A 23,168-nucleotide genomic window follows, 5' to 3' on the forward strand; every position below is an offset into this window, starting at 1 on the left:
ATAACGTCCATGGAACGGAATTGAAGATTCCTAGTGGGTGAAGATTTGTGGGGTTTTTGGTGAATAAAATCTGCGGGTTTTGTCCTCCAAGATAGGTGTTTCTTGGGGGTTTTTATCAAGAGGTTTCATCGAGGATCCATCTGAGTGTGAAGATTGAAGAACAAGGGTTCAAGGCAATTCAAGACACTGCAGAAAAGGGATTAAGTGAAGCTCTTGGATAACCTTGATCTGACTCAAGATTAAGGGGGAAGAAGATTCAAAGGATCGACATAATTGGTTTATGGTTTATCGCTTTGTTATCTTCTTTGTATATACTACTTTCAACATTAATGAAAGATTTCCCAATTTCAGTTTGGAATTGGGGGCAGACGTAGTCGTAGCGAGGACGATCGACGAACTGCCTAAACAAATATCGTGTTCTTGTCGCTTTTACCTTTTCATTTACGTTTTGTTCATAATTTGGTTATAATAGCAAATTGATCAACGATTCGAGTGTTAAGATTGTGAATTAAGAACATATATAAACCTCACAATCCATCACACATTGAATCACCATCAATTTGATCATTATCACCAAGTGTTTGTGTTTTTGCTTCTTTCACCATTACTGCATTGCAAACGTCGTTCATCATATAAGAAGTTAATTGTTTTTCAATAGAGCGACGTATTGATTCTATAGTGTATTCTCTTATCGTTTATCTCAAGCTGGTTAGTGGTTTTAACACATATACAATCGTTTCAATAGTGGTTCGGAATAGACGCGAGTCGATTCAGAATCACTTCCACTTAAAGTTCAATTAATTCCGCAAAACTGTTTAAGATCTATTCACCCCCCCCCCCTCTAGATCCTAAGGCCAGCGTCTAACAAATAATGCATTTTTACATGGTGATTTACAAGAAGATGTGTATATGAACATACCAGAGGGTGTTCTTTGTGATAAATCAAATCAGGTTTGCAAATTGATGAAGAGTCTGTATGGTTTAAAGCAAGCCAGTCATAAGTGGTATGAAAAGTTAACTGCTCTGCTTATTCAGCAAGGATACACACAATCTGCCTCTGATTATTCTTTGTTCACTCTCAAAACTTCTAGCACATTTACAGCAATCTTGGTATATGTCGATGACATAATTTTGGTTGGTGACTCTATGCAAGAATTTGCCAAAATTAAATCTTGTTTAGACAACAATTTTAGCATTAAGGATCTGGCTTGCTGAAATATTTCTTAGGGCTCAAGGTTGCTCATTCCAAAGAAGGCATCACCCTATCTCAAATAAAATATTGCCTTGATCTTCTCCAAGAGTCAGGTCTTATTGGTTCTAAACCTGCAGCTACACTACTTGACTCTTCAATTAAACTCCAAAGAGGTCATATTGGTTCTTTACCTTAACACCACAAGGCCAGATATTACATATGCTACTCAGCAACTTAGCAAATTTATGCATACCAAGTTTATAATAAAATAAATAAATAAATAAAATTTAACATTAAACTAATCACACACAACCGATTCTCTATCATTATCATATACTAAATATGACTCTTTAAGTCATATATTAATAACCAAATAAGCCACCAACTACATGTATAACACCTAAAATATATTTTATAAAATTATTTATTTATTTATTTATTTATTTATTTTCATATATTAAATATAACTTGTACAATCATACAGATCATATGAGAACAAACATGAAATATGATATAAATACAGAGTGATTGAAAATTTTAACACATTGTATTCATAACTATATCTTAATCTATAAAACTACCAAACTTGTTTAAATATCCGCCTAAAATTTAAAAATAATTCATTATTTTTTAAAAAATATTTATATAATTCATCATTTACGGTTTAAAAGTTAGATGCACCAACATAAATAAATTTCTTATTGTCTCGTGTCTTCCTCTATTCTTTTATTTTATTTTATTTCTTCTTTTTATACATATTTGTGAAAAGAGAACAAAAGACACTTGTGTGAAATATACTTGTTAGTATTAAAACCAAAATTAATACTTTTCTAACTATTTATATTTACTTTTACAAAAAAATATGTCTTTCTAGTATTAAAAAATATATGATAGTATGTTCTATATGGTCTATATGATAGGTATGGTCTATATATGTTTCAATCCAACGGTTAATTTTAAAAAATATTAATTTAAAATGAAGTTATTGAACGAGTGTAACTTGTGGTGTAACTCTTCGAGTGTAATTTGATCCCTCCTTTATATATATAAGTAATAATTTTCTCTCTCCATATTTAATTACTTATTATTTTTAACCATTAGATTGAAAAGAATAAATGGTCAAGATGTGGAGTAAGTTATAATAACTTACTCTTTGAATAAATATATCCTCCTCATATATATATATATATATATATATATATATATATATATATATATATATATATATATATATATATATATATATATATATATATATATATATAATTTGCATTAAGTGTGAAATATAAAGTACTTATATTTTCAATAATTTTATATAAAATAAATTGATTCAGTTTAATTAGGATTTGCCCTGTGAAATATAAAATACTTATATTTTCAATAATATTTTATATTAAATAAAAAAAATTCTTTAAGTTTGTATATGTTTAATCTATTTAGTAATGATTAACTATACAAAAATTTGTTGAAGGTTTAACACTAACTTAGCACTTGAGTTCAAATGTACTCGATATACACATTAATAAATTAATTTGTTGGATGAAAACGTAGGTAATAGAGGGAATATATGTTATTTAGAGTTAATAGGATGTATGTCATTAATTGATATGTAAAAACAATTACTGCATGTAATTTAGGATGAGTGACAAAAGACTTTTGAAATTTACATATTAGATGATATATCAACTAAAAGTATAAATCAATATTAATATTAATTTATGTAAATAATACATAAATTTGTATAAATTATTTTTAAAATAAAAATGTTGATTCCTTCCAAAATATTTTGTTTTATTTGTTTATTTATTTCTTATATGTGTTATTCACCAACCAAGACTGTAAAATTAGAATTTTTAAACTAATTAAAAAGAGGGGAAATAGTTTAAATAAACTATAAGATCCAGTTAAGAGAAAAAAACCCTAGCAGAGCGGCGATTTTGAGAACAATGGGCGGACTCGTGACCGGCCAAGGAAACAGGCGGTGACGACTCCACCGGCAAGCGTGAGAGTGTTCTCACCTCAACCAGAAACCCAGTTGAAAGGAATCAATGTTCACCTTACAAGTTTACTCTTGAAAACGACGACAACAATACTGGAACCCATAGTTGAAGAAGAAACACAAGAAGCAGATGATACAAAAGCGAAGGACAATCAGCCATGGGTTGAAGTCATTAGAAGTAATAGACTTTGCACTAATGGTCTTGATATAGATTTTGCATCTCCTTCTATTGTAGGTGGGGAAATGGAAGTTATCATAGAAGAAAAGGACATTGTATCTGAATTGGTATTCTGGGAAAACTCTTTAATCATATATGTCATGGGGGATTTATCTATGAATGCGGTCAAAAAATTTATGCGCATACTTGGAATTTTGTTACACTCCCAGAATTATTCTACAATGAGGAAGGATATTTTATCATCAAAATGAAAACAAAGAGTGATAAGGAAGAAGTACTTAGAAGAGGACCTTATACCATTTTTCGAAAACCTATGTTTCTTCATGAGTGGAAACCAAATTTCAATCTCAAGGAAGATGTTATTAGAGTGATGCCAATTCGTGTAAATTTCCACCAAATGCCTTTGATTTACTGGGGAGAATGCAGTATAGGAAAAACTGCAACTACAATTGGAAAACCTATGGTGACAGATAAGTGTACGGCTAAGAAGCTTCGAGTATCGTATGCTAGAGTGCTTATTGAGGTGGATATCACAACTGAACTAAAGGAAACCATTACCATCAGAGATCTGCAGGGTGGTAAACTCCTCCAACCAGTAGAATATGAATGGAAACCCCCTTTTTGTAAGGCCTGCAATAGGGTGGAACATGACTGTGAAAGGAAAAAATTGGTCAAGTAAGAAACAACTCAAGTCAAGAAGAAGTGGATAGCAAGACAGCATCCAATAGAGGAAAAGGAAGGAGCAGACAGCATCACAACTGAGCAGGAGGAACACCAGGCATGGACAACGGTAGGTTCTTCAAACAGAAGTAAAGGCAAATGGCATATGGAAGAGGAAGTACCAGTACTTATTACAAGAGTTCCTCTGATTGGCTGCAGAAATGGTTTTGAAATCCTTGGGGATGAGGAGGATCCATCAAGGAATGTCAGGGGCTTGAATAAGAAAGCAAGTCATATTGAGATAGCAGCCCATCTCAATGCTCTGCAAGTGTCTTGTGTGATTCTTCTGGAAACCAAAGTAAAAAAGAATAATGCTTCTAAAGTCATACAAGCTTTAGGACAAGACAGGAAATATATAAATAATTATGACCATAATCTTAATGGTAGAATTTGGGTGCTTTGGAAGGAAAACATGTATGACATAAAGATGAAGAGTAGCTCTGACCAATTTATCCACTATGAAGTATTTGATATAGCTGGCAAAAAATTATGGTTGATGACTACAATTTATGCATACAATCAACCAATCAAGAGGAAACTTCTTTGGTGGACCTTAAACAAATAGCGAGGCACATGACAAGATCGATGGAAACCTTGCTCAAGTGATAGAGTTTGAAGAACTAGAGAACATGATGATAGATGCCAGCCTTTATGAACACGAGACTAAATGTGCACATTTTACTTGGTCCAACAGACATGCCTCTAGAACTATTTATTCCAGGATTGATAGAGCCATATGCAATAGGAGTTGGTTTTTGCAATATCCTGAATGTGAAATAGAGGTGCTGATTACCCACATATCTTACCATTCCCCCTTAAAGTGAAACCTTTAGGACATCAAATCTTTCAAGCCATAAAATACTCGCAGTTCAAGTTTTTAAATATTGTGGTTGATCAAGCTGACTTCAAGGATATTGTTAGGAGAAGTTGGGCCAAAGAGGAACATGGCAGACCTATGTTTATCCTTTGGAGAAAACTCAAAAGGTTGCAGCCTTGCCTAAGAACTTTGAGTAGAAGAATAACCAATGAAGTGCAGAAAATTCAGGAGTATAAATGTAAACTCAACCAAGTACAAGAGAAACTTGCAGATGCTCCTCTCAATACTGAGTATATGCAGGAAAGAAATCATTGGACTGAGATGTTGATTCAAGCCACGGAGGAAGAGGAAAAAAATTTAATGCAAAGAGCAAAAGTTAATTGGCTAAAGCTTGGTGATGGAAACAACAAGTTTTTCCATGAAACTATTAGGGGAAGAATAAACAAAAAAGGGATTCATAAACTTGTGGATAGCAATGTAAGCATCATCATTGAGTTCAAAGATATAGAAGAAGAGATTTTGAGCTTCTATAAAAACTTGGTGGGGGACTGCTACAAAGAGACTACTACATGTGGATATTATAGCTCTTCGAATTGGCCCGTAGTTAAAAGAGGAGAGCAAAAGAAGCTTTCTACAACCTGTCACTGAAAAATAAGTTTGGAATGCACTCAATGGAATTGGAGAGACAAAATCCCCTAGCATTGATGGATTCAACTCCAAGTTCTTCAAGAATACTTGGGACATAATTAAAGTGGACTTGATGGCTGCCATACAGGAGTTCTTTGAACAAAATAAGCTCTATCTTACTGCAAATTGTGCCCTTGTAACCCTGATTCCTAAGACTCCTGAGTAAAAATACATGAAGGGTATGAGGCCAATAGCTTGTTGTACCACAATCTACAAATTCATCTCAAAAATTTTAACAAGACTTGGCAAGGTGATAAATGAAATTGTTGATGTAAGCCAATCGGTGTTCATACCTGGTAGAGTTATTCATGACAACATTCTAATGGCTCATGAATTATTGAGAGGTTACAATCGTAAGCACATCTCCCCTCGATTTTCCATACAAATGGACATCCAAAAGCTTACGATACGATGGAATGGACTGCTCTAAAATCCATAATGCAGGAAAATGAATTTCCCTGAAACTTTCATTAACTAGATCATGTTGTGTGTCAATTTTGTTTCCTACAGGTACGCAATAAATGGGTAAGTTACGGGGTTGTTGAAAGCTAGGAGATGACTAAGGTAAGGGGACCCTATATCCCCTTTGCTCTTTGTGCTTATTATGGAATATTTATACCGCTGCTTGAGGAATCTTAAACATATCCTAGATTTCAATTACCACCCTCGTTGTGAGAAGTTAAACATTACGAATGTCAACTTTGCAGATGACTAAATTATGTTCACAAGAGGGGACATAATATCAGTTCAGATTATGATGGATGAGTTCAAGAAGTTTTCGCAAGCTACAGGCCTCAAAGCTCATCCAGCAAAGTGCAAACTCTATTTTGGTGGAGTTCATGTAAAGGAAGGGAAGGATATTATGGCAGCTACACGATTCTCTAAGGGAATACTTCCTTTCAAATATTTGGGTGTGTCGTTGTCGAGTAAAAAAGTTACAGTCCAACAATGCATACCTCTTATTGACATAATTGTAGGTAAGATAAAACAGTGGAAATCTAGACTATTGACTTATGCAAGGAGGTACCAGATGATCGAGAGCGTTCTTTTTGTTGTCACAACATATTGGATGCAAGTGTTCCCACTTCCTCAAAAAGTTGTGAAACAAATTGAATCAATATGCAGAAGTTATCTTTGGAGTGGATCGGATGAGATAACAAGGAAAGCTCCTATTTCTTGGGAAAAAGTTTGTGAACCGAGAAGTGCAGGTGGCCTGAATATCACCTCTTTACAAACATGGAACAACGCTTCCTTTTGTAAGCTGTTGTGGAACATTCACGTGAAACCTGACAAATTATGGATATGTTGGTTGGACACCTAATATTTTAAAGGGCAATAAATTATGAGCTGGAAGATAATGGAAAAAAGCTCTTGGATTTTGCGGAAAATTTTTAAATCTAGAGACCAAATGATGAGTAAAACTTATTGGGCTGAAGTTATGCACAAACAGAGGTACAAAATAGGTGATATGTATAAAGAGTTGTGTGGAGATAGAGCCCAAGTAGAATGGAAGAATATCCTTCCCAACAACTATGCGAGACCGCAGGCAACCTTTATCCTTTGGATGGCACCTATGAGAAGGCTGCCCACCAAGGATAGGTTAGAAAAATTTGGAACCAGTGTTGAGAAAAATGCTTCTTCTGTGACCATGATGAAACTATAACACATTTGTTCTTTAAATGTGAGAAAAAAAGGCATATGGAAACATATACTAAAGTGGCTGCATATTAAAAGGAATCCAGTGGGTTGGAATGCAGAGAGTCAATAGATTGCTAAAGAAACAAGGAAAAAGGGTTGGCATCAACTTGTTTTGAAATTAGCCCTTGCGAAGATCGTATACGAAATATAGTGAGGTAGAAATGAGATGTTTTTTTTATAAAAAGCCTATGGATAATGAGGTGACAGAGGTGATTATCCAAAATATTAAAGTTAGATGTAGTACACATATGAAACTAAACACATACATTAGTAACTTTGCTTAGTGTAGGATTGTTTGATTTGTATCCTGGATCCTAGCGTTTGGCGTGTACGTAACATAGGTGGATCTCTTAGAGCATCTGGTACCATATAAGGATGTGACACTCTGAAATGCCACAAAATGTAGTCGTGTACAACACTCCAATCACTAGGAGTTTGGGTACTTTAGGCCTCATACGGTACAATAAGATAAAGATAATCATTAAACATGGTATCCATATCTCTATGTGTCATAGCGGAAGGAGAAGACTCTGAAGGGTCTCTAGGAATAAACTTCAAGTAGCCAAACTATCGCATGACGTGCTCAGGCATATGAGTATATGTCAAACATGAACTGCAAAAAAACCATCCAGAGTAGAAGACAATGTCATCCAAAGGACGAGTCTCACAGTGATTGACGAATGTATGAAAATGTATATCCTCTACTACCATGAAGATAAGATACACTATGTATGGAGTTATCTTCTGGATCCCTCTGAGTGGGGTGAATGTATAAGCACATGGAATATCATCATTGTAGGTAGGCATATATGACCGTTAGGATATGTGTGGGAAGCGTTGGAGAATGCAAACCTGGAAATGTTAAGTTTAAATAATTAGTAGAAGATTCAGAAATGGACGTAGAAAAAAATGTTACAAAATGACACTAAATGTTGCAAAAATACTACTGTCAATAGTGTGATGATGCTTGTCAGTTGGTTTGTCTTCCACATACATCCTTCGACTAACTTGGAGTACATGTTGACCAAACAAGCGGTCCCTAATTCTACTCATGGATCTTCTCCAAGTCATCGAAGTATCGCAAGTATACCACATTTACATATGTGGCACTATTGGTCATAAAAATGGACATGTTAACCAAATAAAACATGTATGCTCTCATAGCGTATGCTCTATGCTGTGAAACCTGGTCATCATCACCAACAATCTGCTCTGTATTAAGAATTTATTATGTATACAAATTTTTCGAGAATCTAAACCTAGCATGAGCCCCTCAGGAAGCTTCTATCTCCCTCACGGCTTCCTCTGGGTAAACTCCCAAATAATCTTCCAACATCACCAGCGGCTCATTTCTGGTAATCTTGTCATTGTCTAACAGTCTCCCTTGATCAAAAGATGTAGTTGGCACGAGACACTGTATAACTTGATAGACATCTCACTATTTAGGAGATGAAATGATGACGTCTTTGAGTGTCATCTCTATACAAATACACACCACATATCATGGTTAACTGTAGCATAGTTGGTCTTGCCATCAAGTCTCTCAGCCCAGATGCAATACATCTTGAAACCACTGCTGATTAGGCGCCTATAGACTCGTAATCTTCTGACCATGGTTAATAAATTTTAAAGCATCACGATCCTGCAACATAAATAAATCATCGCCAGACATGTCTTTCAAAGTAAGATGAAGAAGAGACATTTTTCATTTTATTTTCATCGTTTACCTTTTTGTCCCAGACATGTCTGGAAGAATGGCGCGGGTATAAAGGAAACAATGATATGTCAAACGGGCCTCCTCCAAACCCTTGTGGGGGTGTCGAGTGCCTCCTGCAGGGCTCCAGGTGCCTGAGGAACCTCATGTGCCTCATGCGGAGACTCGGGGTCCTCCTGTGTCTTAGTAGATGATACTTGTCTCCTATGGGATGACGAAGTCAAAGATGGACGAGCCCTAGAAGTTAACGCCCTGTAACGACTGAGCTAGAAACACTAGGTGTCTACGAGGCTTGCGATCTTTCCCTTCGAACCAATGCATGATATGCAACTTTGTCATTCGTCAATCTATCTTACCTATCAGCCTAATGCCTTAAAAGAAAACTACATAACCATTAAATAGATGAAAAACAATCAGGTCGAGCAAAAAAGGGAGACAGATAAATTACAGAGATGCATCTCCGGATTCTGAGAAACAAAACGTTTAAAAAATTCTAGAGATGCATTTTTGTAAGATTTGCAGCTCATAAACATGTCATTGGCGAAAATGCAATCCATGCCAACATCCAAAATAATGTATTGATCAATAAAACAACATATCAAACACATTGTTCATGTAAATGACATATCTAAACTACCTATTATATAACCCAATGCAATTTCTACAAATGTATATAAAAAAATTAAAATTTAAAAAGAAAATAAAAAATTTACCAAACGTGAGTTAAGTTTGATGTTGAGTAAGTTATTTGACCAATTTGATGTTGATGGAAGAAGATTTGAAGTGAGTTGAATGATTTTGAGACGATGTGAGTTTGAGAGTTGAAACGTTCAGTTTGAGAAAGTATTTTGAAAAGTGAGAAAGGATAAAGGATTAGACGTCCTTTTGATAAAACAGCGTCCGGATATGCATCTCTATAAGATAGACAGAGATGCATTTTCGTAATTTATTTTAACATAACCTTAAAATCTAATTTAAAAACGAATGTGTTTATGATACGTCTGAAGATACTTCTAGTATTGTAGTACTCTATAGTGTCTCTTTAGCAATTCACTAATTTTTTTATATAATAATTTGTAAGAGTTTAGAAGTGATGCATTATTTATTTTGAATAAAATTATGTGAAAGAATAAACAAAATCGAACGAAAGTCAACAAAACATAATTAAAATATTAAAACTAATATGATTAGACTTATGATATTAAATGCATACTTAAACCAACTTTCTTTACACTATTTCTTTAAAACCCCTCAATCCAACAATTAATGGATAAGGATTACCACGTCATTTAACTTTCTATCTCGAACAAACAATAAAATTAAAAAACTATAACAAACAACAAAACCTAGCTCTAATCCACAACTGACACGTGTCCTTCTCCCACCTCCATTTTCACCTTCAAATCCACCTCTCATTCCGGTAATCCTTCTCAAAATTTTGAACTTCACTTTCATATATCTTTCTCCGACGCCGATTTTGCCACCAATTTTCCGACATGCTTCCAACTTTCCGTCGCCGGCGACGCCGTGATAGATAAACTCTCCGGTATGAACCGTTCCATGACACTCTCGTTCTTGATTTGGAAATGCTAGATCTATTTATTGTTTCACATGTTCGATCCAAAACCTGGTTTCACAAAAGGAGAAAAATTAACCCCATTTCATCATTCTCGTAACTCTGTTTCAAAGTAATTTCGATTCCAATTTACGTTACTACGTTGTTGTTATCTGCGGAATTTGTACAGTCATATTTAGTTTCCAATTTTCTTTGCTGGATTTGGGAATTTTTGTATAGTTAGGGTTTGTGAAATTGTGATAGTGATAGTGTTAGGGTTTGAATGTGTTTTTGAAGTAAGATAAAAAAAAATAGATTTTGGTTTTGGGTTTGAGTTTGTGAAAGTGGCTAAAATGAGCATGACTGTTGCTGAGGATGAATCAGAGGGAGAGATTCATGTCCCAGCTGAAATTGATTGGAAAATGCTTGATAAATCGAAGTTTTTCTTCCTTGGTGCTGCTTTATTTTCTGGTGTTTCAGCGACATTGTATCCGGTTGTTGTGTTGAAAACTAGGCAACAAGTTGCTCAATCTCAGGTTTCTTGTATCAAGACTACGTTTTCGTTGATTAAGGGCGAGGGGTTTAGAGCTTTGTATCGTGGGTTTGGTACTTCGTTGATGGGTACGATTCCTGCTAGAGCTTTATATATGGCTGCACTTGAGGTTACTAAGAGTAATGTGGGGACTGCTACGGTTGGTTTTGGACTTGCTGAACCGACTGCTGCTGCGATTGCTAATGCAGTTGCTGGTTTGACTGCAGCTTTGGCGGCTCAGCTTGTGTGGACCCCGGTTGATGTTGTGAGCCAAAGGTTGATGGTTCAAGGTGGTTGTAAATCGAGTGATCCTAAGGGTTCTTCGGTTAGGTATGTGAATGGAATTGATGCGTTTAGGAAAATTGTTAAGACGGATGGTCCTAGGGGTTTGTATAGAGGTTTTGGGATATCGGTTTTGACGTATGCGCCTAGTAATGCAGTATGGTGGGCATCATATTCTGTTACACAAAGGATGGTTTGGGGTGGAGTAGGATATTACTTGAGTAGCAAGAAAGGTGGGGAGGGGAGTGATAATAACAACGGGACTAATGCATTGAGGCCGGATACGAAAACGATTATGGCTGTTCAGGGGGTCAGTGCAGCAATGGCGGGAGGTATGTCTGCGTTGATTACTATGCCATTGGATACAATCAAGACAAGGCTGCAAGTCTTGGACGGCGATGAGAATGGCCGCCGTGGACCAACTGTGATGCAGACGGTTAGAGGTTTGGTTAAGGAAGGCGGTTGGACGGCTTGTTATAGAGGATTAGGACCTAGATGGGCTTCAATGTCAGTGTCTGCAACAACAATGATCACAACCTATGAGTTGCTTAAACGACTTTCTGCAAAGAGTCAAGATGTTTTGACATGATGAATGATATAATTACAACAACAAAGAACACAGAGAGAGGGAAAGAGGTTTTTCCCCTCTTCTTTTGTCTAAATTCTGCTCTTGTCTTTTCTCTTGTCTCATTTTTCCCTTCTGTTTGGGTTAGCTAGCATGACTGTTTGATCAATGTAAGTCATTGCAGATGTATATATAAATAAATTCTTTTTTTCTAACACATTACATTTCTTCTTTCTCATTAAAGACATGCATATGCTTCATGCTAATTTGGAAGTTTCTTTTGTTAATCATGTGCCCCTCTGATTTAAAAAATGGGTAGCTATCAGTTTTCAAATTAAAATAGCATCTAGTAGCTAAGAATCCAGTGGATTTCAATATTGTGTAGTTTTGGTTTTCAACTTGAAGCCGGTTTATCATGTTATCTATTAAAAAGGCTTAAAGAACAGAGTTGAGTACAACATTCAAGATACTTTGATGTATTTTTATACTCATTGATACCTAATATGTTATAGATCTATGATATAGACTATAGTTTAGGGTTTATAAAGAAACATTTCTAGATTTTGTGACATTATTAAGTGCTTTAAAGAAATTGCTAGGATCTCTACTCATTAGTTATCAGAAAATGGGAACAACTTGAATGCATTTTTATTTTATTTAGTGCTAGGTTAGGTTCAACTTGTATGCATTTTGTATTTTTATATTATATATAGCTAGATTAGGTTAGTTGTGGATAACTTTAGTTGAATGTTGGATTGGTAGGGTTACCAACATGATGAGAAGGTGGACCAGAGGAGTTAGTTAGATCACTGCTAAGTTAGGAAATTACATATTAGTCCATTATCCCAAAAAAAAATTACTACATAGTAGCTAGCTCCCTTTTGAAATGACATTATTCTCTATATAGTCTTGAAGAGACTAAAATTGTTGTTTTCTCTAGGTTTAGGCCCACCAATCAATTAAATAATCTCATCCTATAAATTAGGGTTTATTTTTTCCATACATGTGGAAGTCTTTAATAATGCTGTCTGTCAGTTATACACTAAATTGACATGCAACATTAAGGAGTGCTAAAATGAATTCATGTTTTGTTTTAAGCATTGTTCGTTTTGGACAAGATTCAACTTCTGACAGTCTTGATGGGTGCATCTTGGTTTTATTGAGTTTTAAGATTCATTATGTAGCTTACAAGTTACAACTTAACTAGTGGAAGGCTTGAAGCACTAGTGCTATGAACATGTCACTTGTCAAAAGAAAAAGAATGATTTTAAATATGATTAAAAAAACTCTTGTCTTTCGTATTGTTATTAAACTAGAATTAACAATACAAGATGATGTTAGATCATGAACTTGAGGATTAGTCATATAGCTTACTATTATACTTAACTCATGGACTGCATTCTTTTTTGTTGGGTTGCTCTTCACATCTTTAGTGAAGAGTCGCCTTATGAAACTCGAAAATTCTTTGGCATAGTCTAGAATTAAATTTCTAAACTACCCTAATATATGTCAAAACACTTCATAAGTGAGATAACTCCATTTTATTAAAGAATTGATGGAAATGTGAGTCTGAAAGTTAACTTTTAGACTAATTCCTGAATATATTTGAAATTCGTGATAGTGTGTTTATTTTACAACTTAGTGGAGAATTTAGATATTAAGTTTTAAATTAATCTTCAGGACAATAAGTTTTTCTCTTAGGTGGTGAGTTTGTTATAAATTTCACATATTTTAATAAATCTTTTATTTTAAACCATTTTAGAGATATTACTAATTTTTCACCATGGCGGGTAAGCATCACTAAGAATGCGAACAAAAATCCCCTATTTTTTTTCTTCTAGAAAACTCTAAAAAAGTTTGAAGGGAAAAAATAATAAAGAGTTTGATAATTCTAAACAAAAAAAAATTAAAATAACATTTTATTTGTTAACCAAGTTGCACTTGACTATGAAATAACTTGATAATTTCTTCCATTGATTTAAAAAGGTAATTTTGCATTGCACCCTTGTATATTCTCTCAAGTCCTGTACGAAATTTCTTAAATGTCTGAGATGTATCTCCAGATGCACAAAATCTCCAATTTATTCATATAGGTTAATTCGGAGATGTATCTTCAAAGGACTTTGTAAGGTGTGTTTGAAAATACATCTCTGAATAAACCTTATTTTAAATTCAAAAAATTATTTCAGAGATACATCTCCGAACTAGGTGAGCATATTTATAGCTCGCAACAGACTCTCTTCTCTCTCCCTCTTCTCCATTTTTTTGAAACTCAAACCTATCTCTTCTCTCTACCTCACTCTACCCATTTCCAGTTCCCACTTATATATTGTCATTCTTAACTCCATCTAACTACTGCATTCAACATAAGATCACTTTACACCTTCATCAACACATTTTTGAGTAAGTTTCTCATTTAGCTTATTTTAATTTTTAATTAGTGTATTAGCTCAAATAGGTTAGTTTTAATGCATTAGCTAGCATTAGCATTTGAAATAGATTATGTTTTTTATTGTATTTTGTTTATTTTTCATCGACTTTTGGAGAACAATTGTTATACTATTATATTTGATTTCTATAATATTTGGTCTTATTAACGCATTACTCGGTTCTATAATATTCATTTTATTAATCATTGAAGTAAATAACGGCAATTTTAATCGAATTAAAATTAGTTTGGATTGAAAACACCACAATCTTAGTAAACTGGTTTTGAAAAAAACACACTAATTTTAAAATGCATCTCCAAATTAACTCCACACATAGTTCAGAGATATAACTGCGAATTTATCCTAGAGTGAATTCGAAGATTCATTTTCGAACTAAATTTAAACAAAAAATAATATTTAGTGCGTTTGGAGATGTATCTCCAAATTTAACTTTTGAGATTTTCATAACGCCCCTGTTATACAAGGTGCAATAAGAAATTGTCTTAGAAAGATGCAGTAGCTCTATGGTAAAACATTAGAGATACTCAGCAATATTTCTCAAAAAATTTATAAATTTTTTTGAAGTTTTCAAATACTTCACACACGCACACACATATTCACATATTACTCTGCATTTCTGATAACTTTTTCTATACTAAAAACAAATTAACCATATCATCTGCATGTAAAATATGAGGTTCCATAAAATTTCACAAACTAAGTGATTTTCAAATTTCAATAGATAAATTACAAGTGACAAATAGGTGCCAAGAAATTGCCTGTCTCACCACATTTAACGCATTTTTTATATCGAAATTAACTTCTTTTTTTTCACTTAATCTTATTTGAAGAAAATCTCAAAATAGCCTCCATATAAAACTTCTCACAAGCGATGGGACTACCAACACCATTCTCTGATTTTTCCTTTTGTCTTACTTTTTAAGTAAGAAGGGAGGATGTTGTGTGAGTTAAATAGTTTTCTCACAAAGATTGATTGATGTTCTAAATTTCAATATCTTTATACAAATAATTTGAGTAAATATAAAAATATTACATTTTTGGTTGACAACATGCAAAATAAAGTTTTAGACTCAATGATGCAAGTTGATCTATAATTTAGATATAAAGAATGCTCGATGATATATTTGATTAAAATTTGTAGATATGTGACTAGATGTTGTAGCATTTTTATAGATATGTGGAAGTAAATACAATATTATATTTCAACTGAATCTTAATCTATGTAGCACCGACACCTCTGAAAAATGACTTGTTCGTGTCGGACACGGACACTTGTAATTATTTTTAATTTATTCATTTTTCAATTTATTATCGATGTTGTCGTGTCGGTGTTAGTGTCGTGTTTGGGGTATCCGTGTTTCATAGCTTAATCACGATTATACAATCATCGTAGATAGAGTGGAAAACTTTGCGATGTCTTTGGCCCAAAACTGCCACCGACAACATAATCACTTGCATCACACATGAATTCAAATGGATTCTCCCAGTCTAAAGCAAAGATAACAGATATTGTGATCGGGGTTTTTTCAAAGGTTCAAAGGCTTTGGTACACTCAGTATCAAACCCGAATCCTATTTCATGTTGCAACAATTTGCAAAGAGATTTGGAAATTGGTGAGAAGTCTTTGATAAATCTTGTCTAGAACTCATCACAGCTTGGATGTGGCCACTTTGTTAATCACTTTGATAATTCTTCCTTATATGGCGTTTATTTCATCACAAAATACCTACAAATGACCAATTATGAATTTGTGGTTGCATTACAGTTTCTATCTGCAGTATCTGTGAACAAGCTTATGAAACAAGTAGTCACTTGTTTCTTAATCACAGCTTTGCTAGAAAGTTATGGTACTGTCTCAATACAATATTAAGATGCAACAATTACAAAAACTTCATTGAAACGTGTGGTTCTAGTTCTAGCCCAAAAAACAATAATTTTGTTCACATAAAGGAAAAAGTGAAAATGGCGCTTTTTTTAATGGAAATAAATACAGGATACAGGAACTTGGACTTGTTGCAGTAAACAAACCAACATATTGAGGATTGGACTACTCATTTCAATTTCAATAGAACAGAGTCAAAACACAAACTCAAATTTTGTTCTGATTTATCAACATAGCCATATTTTCACTGCATGTCTTATGATTGTTCACGAAAGAGGTTGCTGACTTGATTTCTCCATCAATGTAGCCAAACACTCTTTCCAATCTGAAACTTTATTTTCCCCATTGGCCACTTCAAATATGAATCCAGTTTGTGGAACAAACTCCAGAGCTTTTACACATACAAATGCGGCATCTTCTTTACTAATATTTCCGCTACCTGCACAACCCTGTTCTCGTATACAAACAAATATATAAGTAGGAGACACGTATATCTTATCTAATGATAAACGTCTAGCGCATTCTATTCACGTGTCTATGTGATAGAGTCTAGGAAATTAAAGCTGATAGAGTGTACCTTGTCAAAGGTAAAACCTTGCTTTCCACCAGGTGTATCTCGTAATTCACCAGTTCTGATTATGGTGAAAGGAACTCCTGAGCTACTCAATACAGACTCATCTTGCTCAGCCAATTTCTTTGCATTGCTTTTCATCATAGATTGAATTCCAATTTTACCACTATAAACTGACAACTGCAACTTTGTTAAAACAAAACTAAGGTTGTCTTTGTAGTGCTAGGGAATACTGTATCTTAAGAAAAAAGTACCTGTGATAAGAGGATCACATGCTTTACCCCTTGAAGGCTCCCAACACTAGAAATAAAACCCTCCTGGAAAAGGAATGAAATCATTCAACCATTTAACTTTGGATAACCGATACAAACTTAGGTCTTCTTTATGAATTAGAAACTAAATACCACTCTGGTCACAATTATAAGCAAATATTCTCCGTTCAATTTCATTGAATGACTAATGTATATGGTTGGTCTATATATACACCTGATACATTAATTATTCAATGAATTTGAAAAGAGAGTCGTTGTTTATAATAGTGACCAGAAGGTGTACTTATTTCAGTTGAATGATTTATTTAAACCGTAAGCTAGTTCAAACATGTCTAAAGAGGAAACATGACAAGCTATGCATACATTTGGGCATATAATTGTGCTAACTCCTCGTAGAGCTTTCTTGAGGAATCGGCTGTCGCCTGTATCTCCTACCATTGACTTCGCGACAAGTATCATATAATCAATAATATGAATATAAGAACAAATAGAGAAAGTATAAACAAACAATATATAAAGTTACTATGTGTTGGCGGTTCTGCTAATTAAATTCAGCTACCTCAACGTAATTTCCAAAGGCTTCAAGAGCAACTCGTTTATCCTTTACTAATGCCTTTACTCGAGATTTGTTCACAATCAATGACAATATCACCATCTTCATAAACCAAAAAACACAGCACAAATCAAAATTCAGTCATCCATGCCAATCAATCTATGACATGTTATGGAAACAACATCATATATGAATAATCACAGCCACGGCATCAAGGTTGCAATGCGAATGTGATTAAGACCGCATCAGCTGAACTTGACTGTGATTCTATGCAGTATCAATAATCACAACGCAACTACTATTACAATGTTGGCAACAACTAATCAAGTGAAGCGAATAGGGTATAAAAAAAAGGCAAGCAAACCTGACCCATCTCACTATCTCCATCTGTTACCAGGACTGCATCCCTAACTTCATCTTCTGCTTTTAGACAATTGAGTCAAACAAAATCACTATTACTCAAAACACATCCAGCTAAATACAAACATAAAGATAAACATTTATTTATAGATATCAACACGAATCATGTTACGGTCTATCTGGATTGGCTTATTTGAATTTATTTACTAACATAAGCACGAATGAGACTGTTTCAGAAAGCTTATGGAGATAGCTTATGGTGTAATCTGTCAATCAGCTAAGCTACTGTCAGCTTGTTTCCATAACCTCTCAAATGGTTATGAAAATAATTTCACTCGGGTCTAACTCATTCATATATGTCCATATAAACGGTGGTCTAAATCGATAGGCTTGTGATACCATGATAGAAATGGAGTTTAGCCTAATTCATTCATACAAAATCATCTTGTAGGGGAATCTTCAATTTACAACTCAGTTTTATAGGAATGAGTTAGGTTGAATTCTAATTCTATGAATCTAAATAGAGGCTTAATCTACCTGGATAATCTTCACTAGCATCATCTGAAGTAGAAGTACCCTCTTTTTCAAGGAGACCAGGTGCACCATACCATTTCCTCAATTTAGGACCTCCTAAAAACACAACACAGAATCAAAAAAGACCCAGAACTGGAAAAACATAAAAAATGAAACTTTATTATAAGAACAACAAAAAAATATAAACCAGACACACCTTCAATGTAATCAAGAATTCGATCAACAAAACTGATTTTCTTCTTAGCATGACAAACAAAAACAGAAACATTGGCAACTCTGTTGTTGAATAGGAAAGAGGAACCAAAAGGTGTTGTTGGAATCTGAGAAGTGAGAGGAACAAAGTTTGTGAGTGAAAGGGTGGAAGAAGCACAAACCAACACCATTGCTGGTAGTGTGGTTGTTTCTTCCCGCTAGAAAGGATAACGCATTTCTCACCTAAAAAATTGTTCTATTTTATTGATAATAATAATAATAACAACTGAAAATTATATCTTTAAAAAAAAAATATTTATCGCAGCCGTTAAGAAACTAAATTTTTGTGATAATAACCGTTGGATCAACTCAAATTCCGTAAAGTACACCTTTTCTCCAATGTGGGGGTATGAAAAGGAATATAGTGTTATTCCATTGTTTAAATTGTTTAAAATCGTATGGAGTAAAATTGAATGATATGAGTTTCATTTCTATGACTTATCATCATATTTATGAGGAATTTACTTTGTTTCTTCCTAAAATTTACAAAAAAAAAATTAAATGACTTGTTCATTATGGTTCCCTTCATTCCATTCCTTTCATTTTATGATTTTCAAATATAGTCTTAGCGATTTCCTCATTTATGTATTGTTAAGATTGAATAGTCTAAATTTAAAATTTGAATTTCAAAATAAAAACATGCATTATTTTTAGACGGTTTGATCTTAATCAAACGGCTCTTATAATTATAAATACATAATTAGGTATCTTAATCAAACGACTCTTATAATCTTAAATATGTAATTATGTATGACAAGACAACAAGATGGATTGGAGATAGGTTATGTCTCTCTCATCCCCGCCTCCAACATGTGATTAGGTATGACGAGATGGATTAGAGGCAGATTTTGTCTCTTCCATCTCGGCCCCGGACATGTGATTAAGTATGACAAGATAGATTGGAGGTTGATTATCGACCTTAGACATGTAATTAAGTATGATGAGATGGATTGGAGACAGATTTTGTCTCTCTCATCCCCGCCTCGAACATGTGATTAAATATGACGATATGGATTGAAGGCAGATTTTGTCTCTCCAATCCCTACCTCTTACATGTGATTAGGTATGACACAAGGTGAATTGGAGACAGGTTTTGTCTCTCCCATCCTCGCCTCCAACATAGATCGATTTTATATGACTCACATTTTACATCAGAGGTTGAATTTCGAATCTTCATTTCGCCTTTGACTGATATTGGTTTTCTTTGTCTATTTCTTTTCAACTCATAAACAAAGAATTAAAGAACATTTGATGTTGTCTGGCCTAGGATAGGAATTGCATAATGTTTCTCTAATTTTTTCTACCCTAAACTGATAGGAAGATTCCTATCAAGACTATAAAATTAGGGTTTTCTAACTAAAAGAGGAAGAACACTACAAGTAAAGGAAATTAAAATAAAGATAACTTTGATTTCATTGATTCCTTTCCACTCTCTCGTTAAGAGTACATATATAGTGATGACAATAGTGGGTAGTAACATAAAGGCCCAAAGATTAAAAGACTAACTAAATAATATCTAAGATAAGCCCAACTAACATAAATTATTTTAAATAACTTAAAGCTCAATTTCATATTCTATCATTACCAACCCCTTCAAAAACAACCTTGTCCTCAAGGCTGTAAAATAACACTTAAGTTGCTAAATTGTTGTGACTACATTACTCTTTCCTGGATCCCACTGCTTGAACAAAAAAAACTCTAAAATTTGTGCAGTTTTCCAACAATCCTCTTCATAGATGCACTTAATTGCATCCTCACCCAACCACCATTGTCGAGTATGCTTCCACATGAACAACCCTTGATATGCATATTTATGGAAAGAAATATAATGCAACGAGTATATCCAAAATGGCTTTGGTATATCACTTGCTTGCCTATAGAATCCACCATCTGATACCATTACTCCAAAGATTCCATAACCAAAGTTTATTAACAGAAAATTTTGAACCATATATGCAGCAATCTTCGCGAGACCTTTGTCAAGTAAACACAACAAGGACTGTGGTGGCAGCACCAATGTCTTCAAATCCTCACGACTTAAATACCATGCACCATAGATAAGTAGACATAACCAATAATAGCTCGCTTCACGATACATATTCACAAAAGATCTTCTTGTAAGAATCCGACACTCAATTAAAAAATTAGCATGACTTTTCTTTGGACAGCCACCGTGTATAACAATAATACCAACCTGTGAATGAAGATTTTCACTCATAATTTTTATCAAGGACTGAGCAGCTAGGATTACAATTAAGTAAGTGTGAATCTCAATTTGTGGAATCAAAGGGATGTTCATAGGCCAATTTCTAAACAGATAACCAGTTGTTGGAATAAAAGAAACAACATCTTCATGTCCATTTTCAATCAATCCAGTACGGCTACATGCTGTGAGTGTACCTGTGAAACTGAATCCATTTGGCTCAAACCCTTCTTTCTTCATCGAATGGAAGAAACTCAGAGCCTCGTGTACAATTTCATTTTGAGAAGAACTAATAATGATTGAATTCCATGATACCAAAGTTCGTTGAATCATTCTATCAAACATTTGACAAGAAAGTTTTATGGAAATAAGAACAACAACTGCCTCCAGCAGTCCATTTTCTAACTCACAGTAGCTGAGCTGATCGAATTGGTAAGACTCGTGTAACCGCAAAATTTTCACCACTATATCTAGCCAACCAGCTGACAATGCAGATGACATCACCTCCCAATAGCTAGAATCATCTTCAATCACCTCAACCAATCTTTCACTAAAAGAAACATCCCCTGTTATCTGCCTTGCACCTACCACTTCAATCCTATCTATTCTTCTTGGGCACAGAAATAGAAGATAAGCATAATCTTCCCTAGAAGTAGAGACGGTCAACCCACCATCTCTTGAAGGCATAGACACTAGTGGATCAAGCATTCTGCTACCTATCTTTTGAAAATTAACAACACTAATGTTCCCATTACTACAAGTAATCCCAATCCAATTAACACAAGGATCATTCCCCTTCCAACTCTCAGCAAAACTCAAAGGATAACCCATAGCCCCAACAACATAAAGACGAACCTGCACCCGAGGAAATTGTGGATGAGTGACGCAATTGTTGATGTCGAAAGTAGGATCTGGTGGCTTTGGAGGCGGTAGCAACGGAATTGGCTTCTGAACCAGAGGAATAGGTTTAAACGCAACATCTCTTGTTTCTCGAAGAAGTCTTTGGGACTCAGCTCGAAACTGTTCGAGAGTCTCCTGTGTTTCCTTCTCAATTTTTCCTTCCTTCATTCTCAGCTTGATACATTCCTTCGGCTGTTTCTTCTTCTTTTTCTTCTTACTCTCTTTCTTCTCTAATTCTTCCGTCGTCTTCTCGGTAGACTTGTCGTCACGTTCATCATCGACAGAATCAAACTTCAAAACCCTCCTAGAACCCAAACCATCTTCCTTGACAGTTTCAGTGACATTGTTATCAGCCAAACCTTCAATTTTGTTGGTAGACTCTCCGTTTGAGTCCTCCAAACCAGAATAGTTTTCGACTTCGGGTAATTTGATAGGAGGAGATGAAGGTAGAGGGTTTTCAGAAACCCTAGGTGGAGATGAAGGTTTGGGGTTTTCGGAAACCCTATATGCCTTTTTCAAACGCTTCAGTTTTAGTTGGATGATGGGAGAAGGAGGCAATGGTTCAAACTCGTCGTCGCTATCCGTGATTGATTCTGAGATTTGAAACAACACTTTTTTGAGTTGGGAAAAAAATTGCTTTTCCATATCTCCTGGCTTGAGTTGTTTTTGTTTCTTTTTCTTAAAAGAGGAATGAGACACTTGGAGATACTTCTGAAAATCTCTTCTATTTCTATAATGGATTTGATATTGATAAAAAATTGTAGAAGAGGTGTTTGTTGGTTGGAGTTGATGATAATTATTGTAGTAGTATAGATAATGAGATGATGAATAGGATAAATATGAGTTATGATTAGGTGGATGTGGTGAATACCCATGGTTTGGATACAAACTTGGTGATGATGATCCATGAATGTAACAAGGTGTAAAAAGTTCCCATGGAAATGATGGAAAGGATGGTGTGGTAGGAGTGGTGTCTATGGTGGAGTAGTATGGAAATGAAGGTGTGTGATAAGGATAATCAATTGGAGAATTTGAGTACATGAATGAAAGCACCAATTGATAGGAAGATTCCTATCAAGACTATAAAATTAGGGTTTTCTAACTAAAAGAGGAAGAACACTACAAGTAAAGGAAATTAAAATAAAGATAACTTTGATTTCATTGATTCCTTTCCACTCTCTCGTTAAGAGTACATATATAGTGATGACAATAGTGGGTAGTAACATAAAGGCCCAAAGATTAAAAGACTAAC

At 34.5% G+C, this 23,168-nt stretch overlaps 2 protein-coding genes across 2 annotated transcripts; one reads left to right on the forward strand and one right to left on the reverse strand.

Moving 5' to 3' along the window:
- The first annotated feature begins 10,307 nt into the window (after window positions 1-10,307).
- Window positions 10,308-12,156, forward strand: LOC131616398 (uncharacterized). Its single transcript, XM_058887718.1, has one exon. It carries the CDS (start codon window positions 10,914-10,916, stop codon window positions 11,961-11,963), a length of 1,050 nt encoding a protein of 349 aa, XP_058743701.1. The 5' UTR covers window positions 10,308-10,913; the 3' UTR covers window positions 11,964-12,156.
- Window positions 12,157-16,334: 4,178 nt separating this feature from the next.
- Window positions 16,335-19,003, reverse strand: LOC131618176 (uncharacterized). Its single transcript, XM_058889437.1, has 8 exons — window positions 18,758-19,003; window positions 18,565-18,657; window positions 18,032-18,087; window positions 17,674-17,769; window positions 17,478-17,555; window positions 17,097-17,159; window positions 16,849-17,022; window positions 16,335-16,720 (listed from the first exon to the last, which is right to left on the reverse strand). The coding sequence occupies exons 1-8, from the start codon at window positions 18,942-18,944 to the stop codon at window positions 16,538-16,540; spliced, it is 930 nt and encodes a 309-aa protein (XP_058745420.1). The 5' UTR covers window positions 18,945-19,003; the 3' UTR covers window positions 16,335-16,537.
- Between the last annotated feature and the right edge of the window lie 4,165 nt (window positions 19,004-23,168).

Source organism: Vicia villosa, linkage group LG7 (genome assembly GCF_029867415.1).
Source record: "Vicia villosa cultivar HV-30 ecotype Madison, WI linkage group LG7, Vvil1.0, whole genome shotgun sequence".
NCBI lineage: Eukaryota > Viridiplantae > Streptophyta > Magnoliopsida > Fabales > Fabaceae > Vicia > Vicia villosa.

Bases quoted from the DNA above. Each gene is read 5' to 3' on its own strand.
- LOC131616398 (XM_058887718.1), top strand. From the start codon at position 10,914: ATGAGCATGACTGTTGCTGAGGATGAATCAGAGGGAGAGATTCATGTC.
- LOC131618176 (XM_058889437.1), bottom strand. From the start codon at position 18,944: ATGGTGTTGGTTTGTGCTTCTTCCACCCTTTCACTCACAAACTTTGTT. The intron at 17,160-17,477 runs GTATGCATAGCT...TTCCTTTTCCAG, and splicing joins GCACAATTATATGCCCAAAT to GAGGGTTTTATTTCTAGTGT. The intron at 17,023-17,096 runs GTACTTTTTTCT...ACAAAGTTGCAG, and splicing joins ATGTGATCCTCTTATCACAG to TTGTCAGTTTATAGTGGTAA.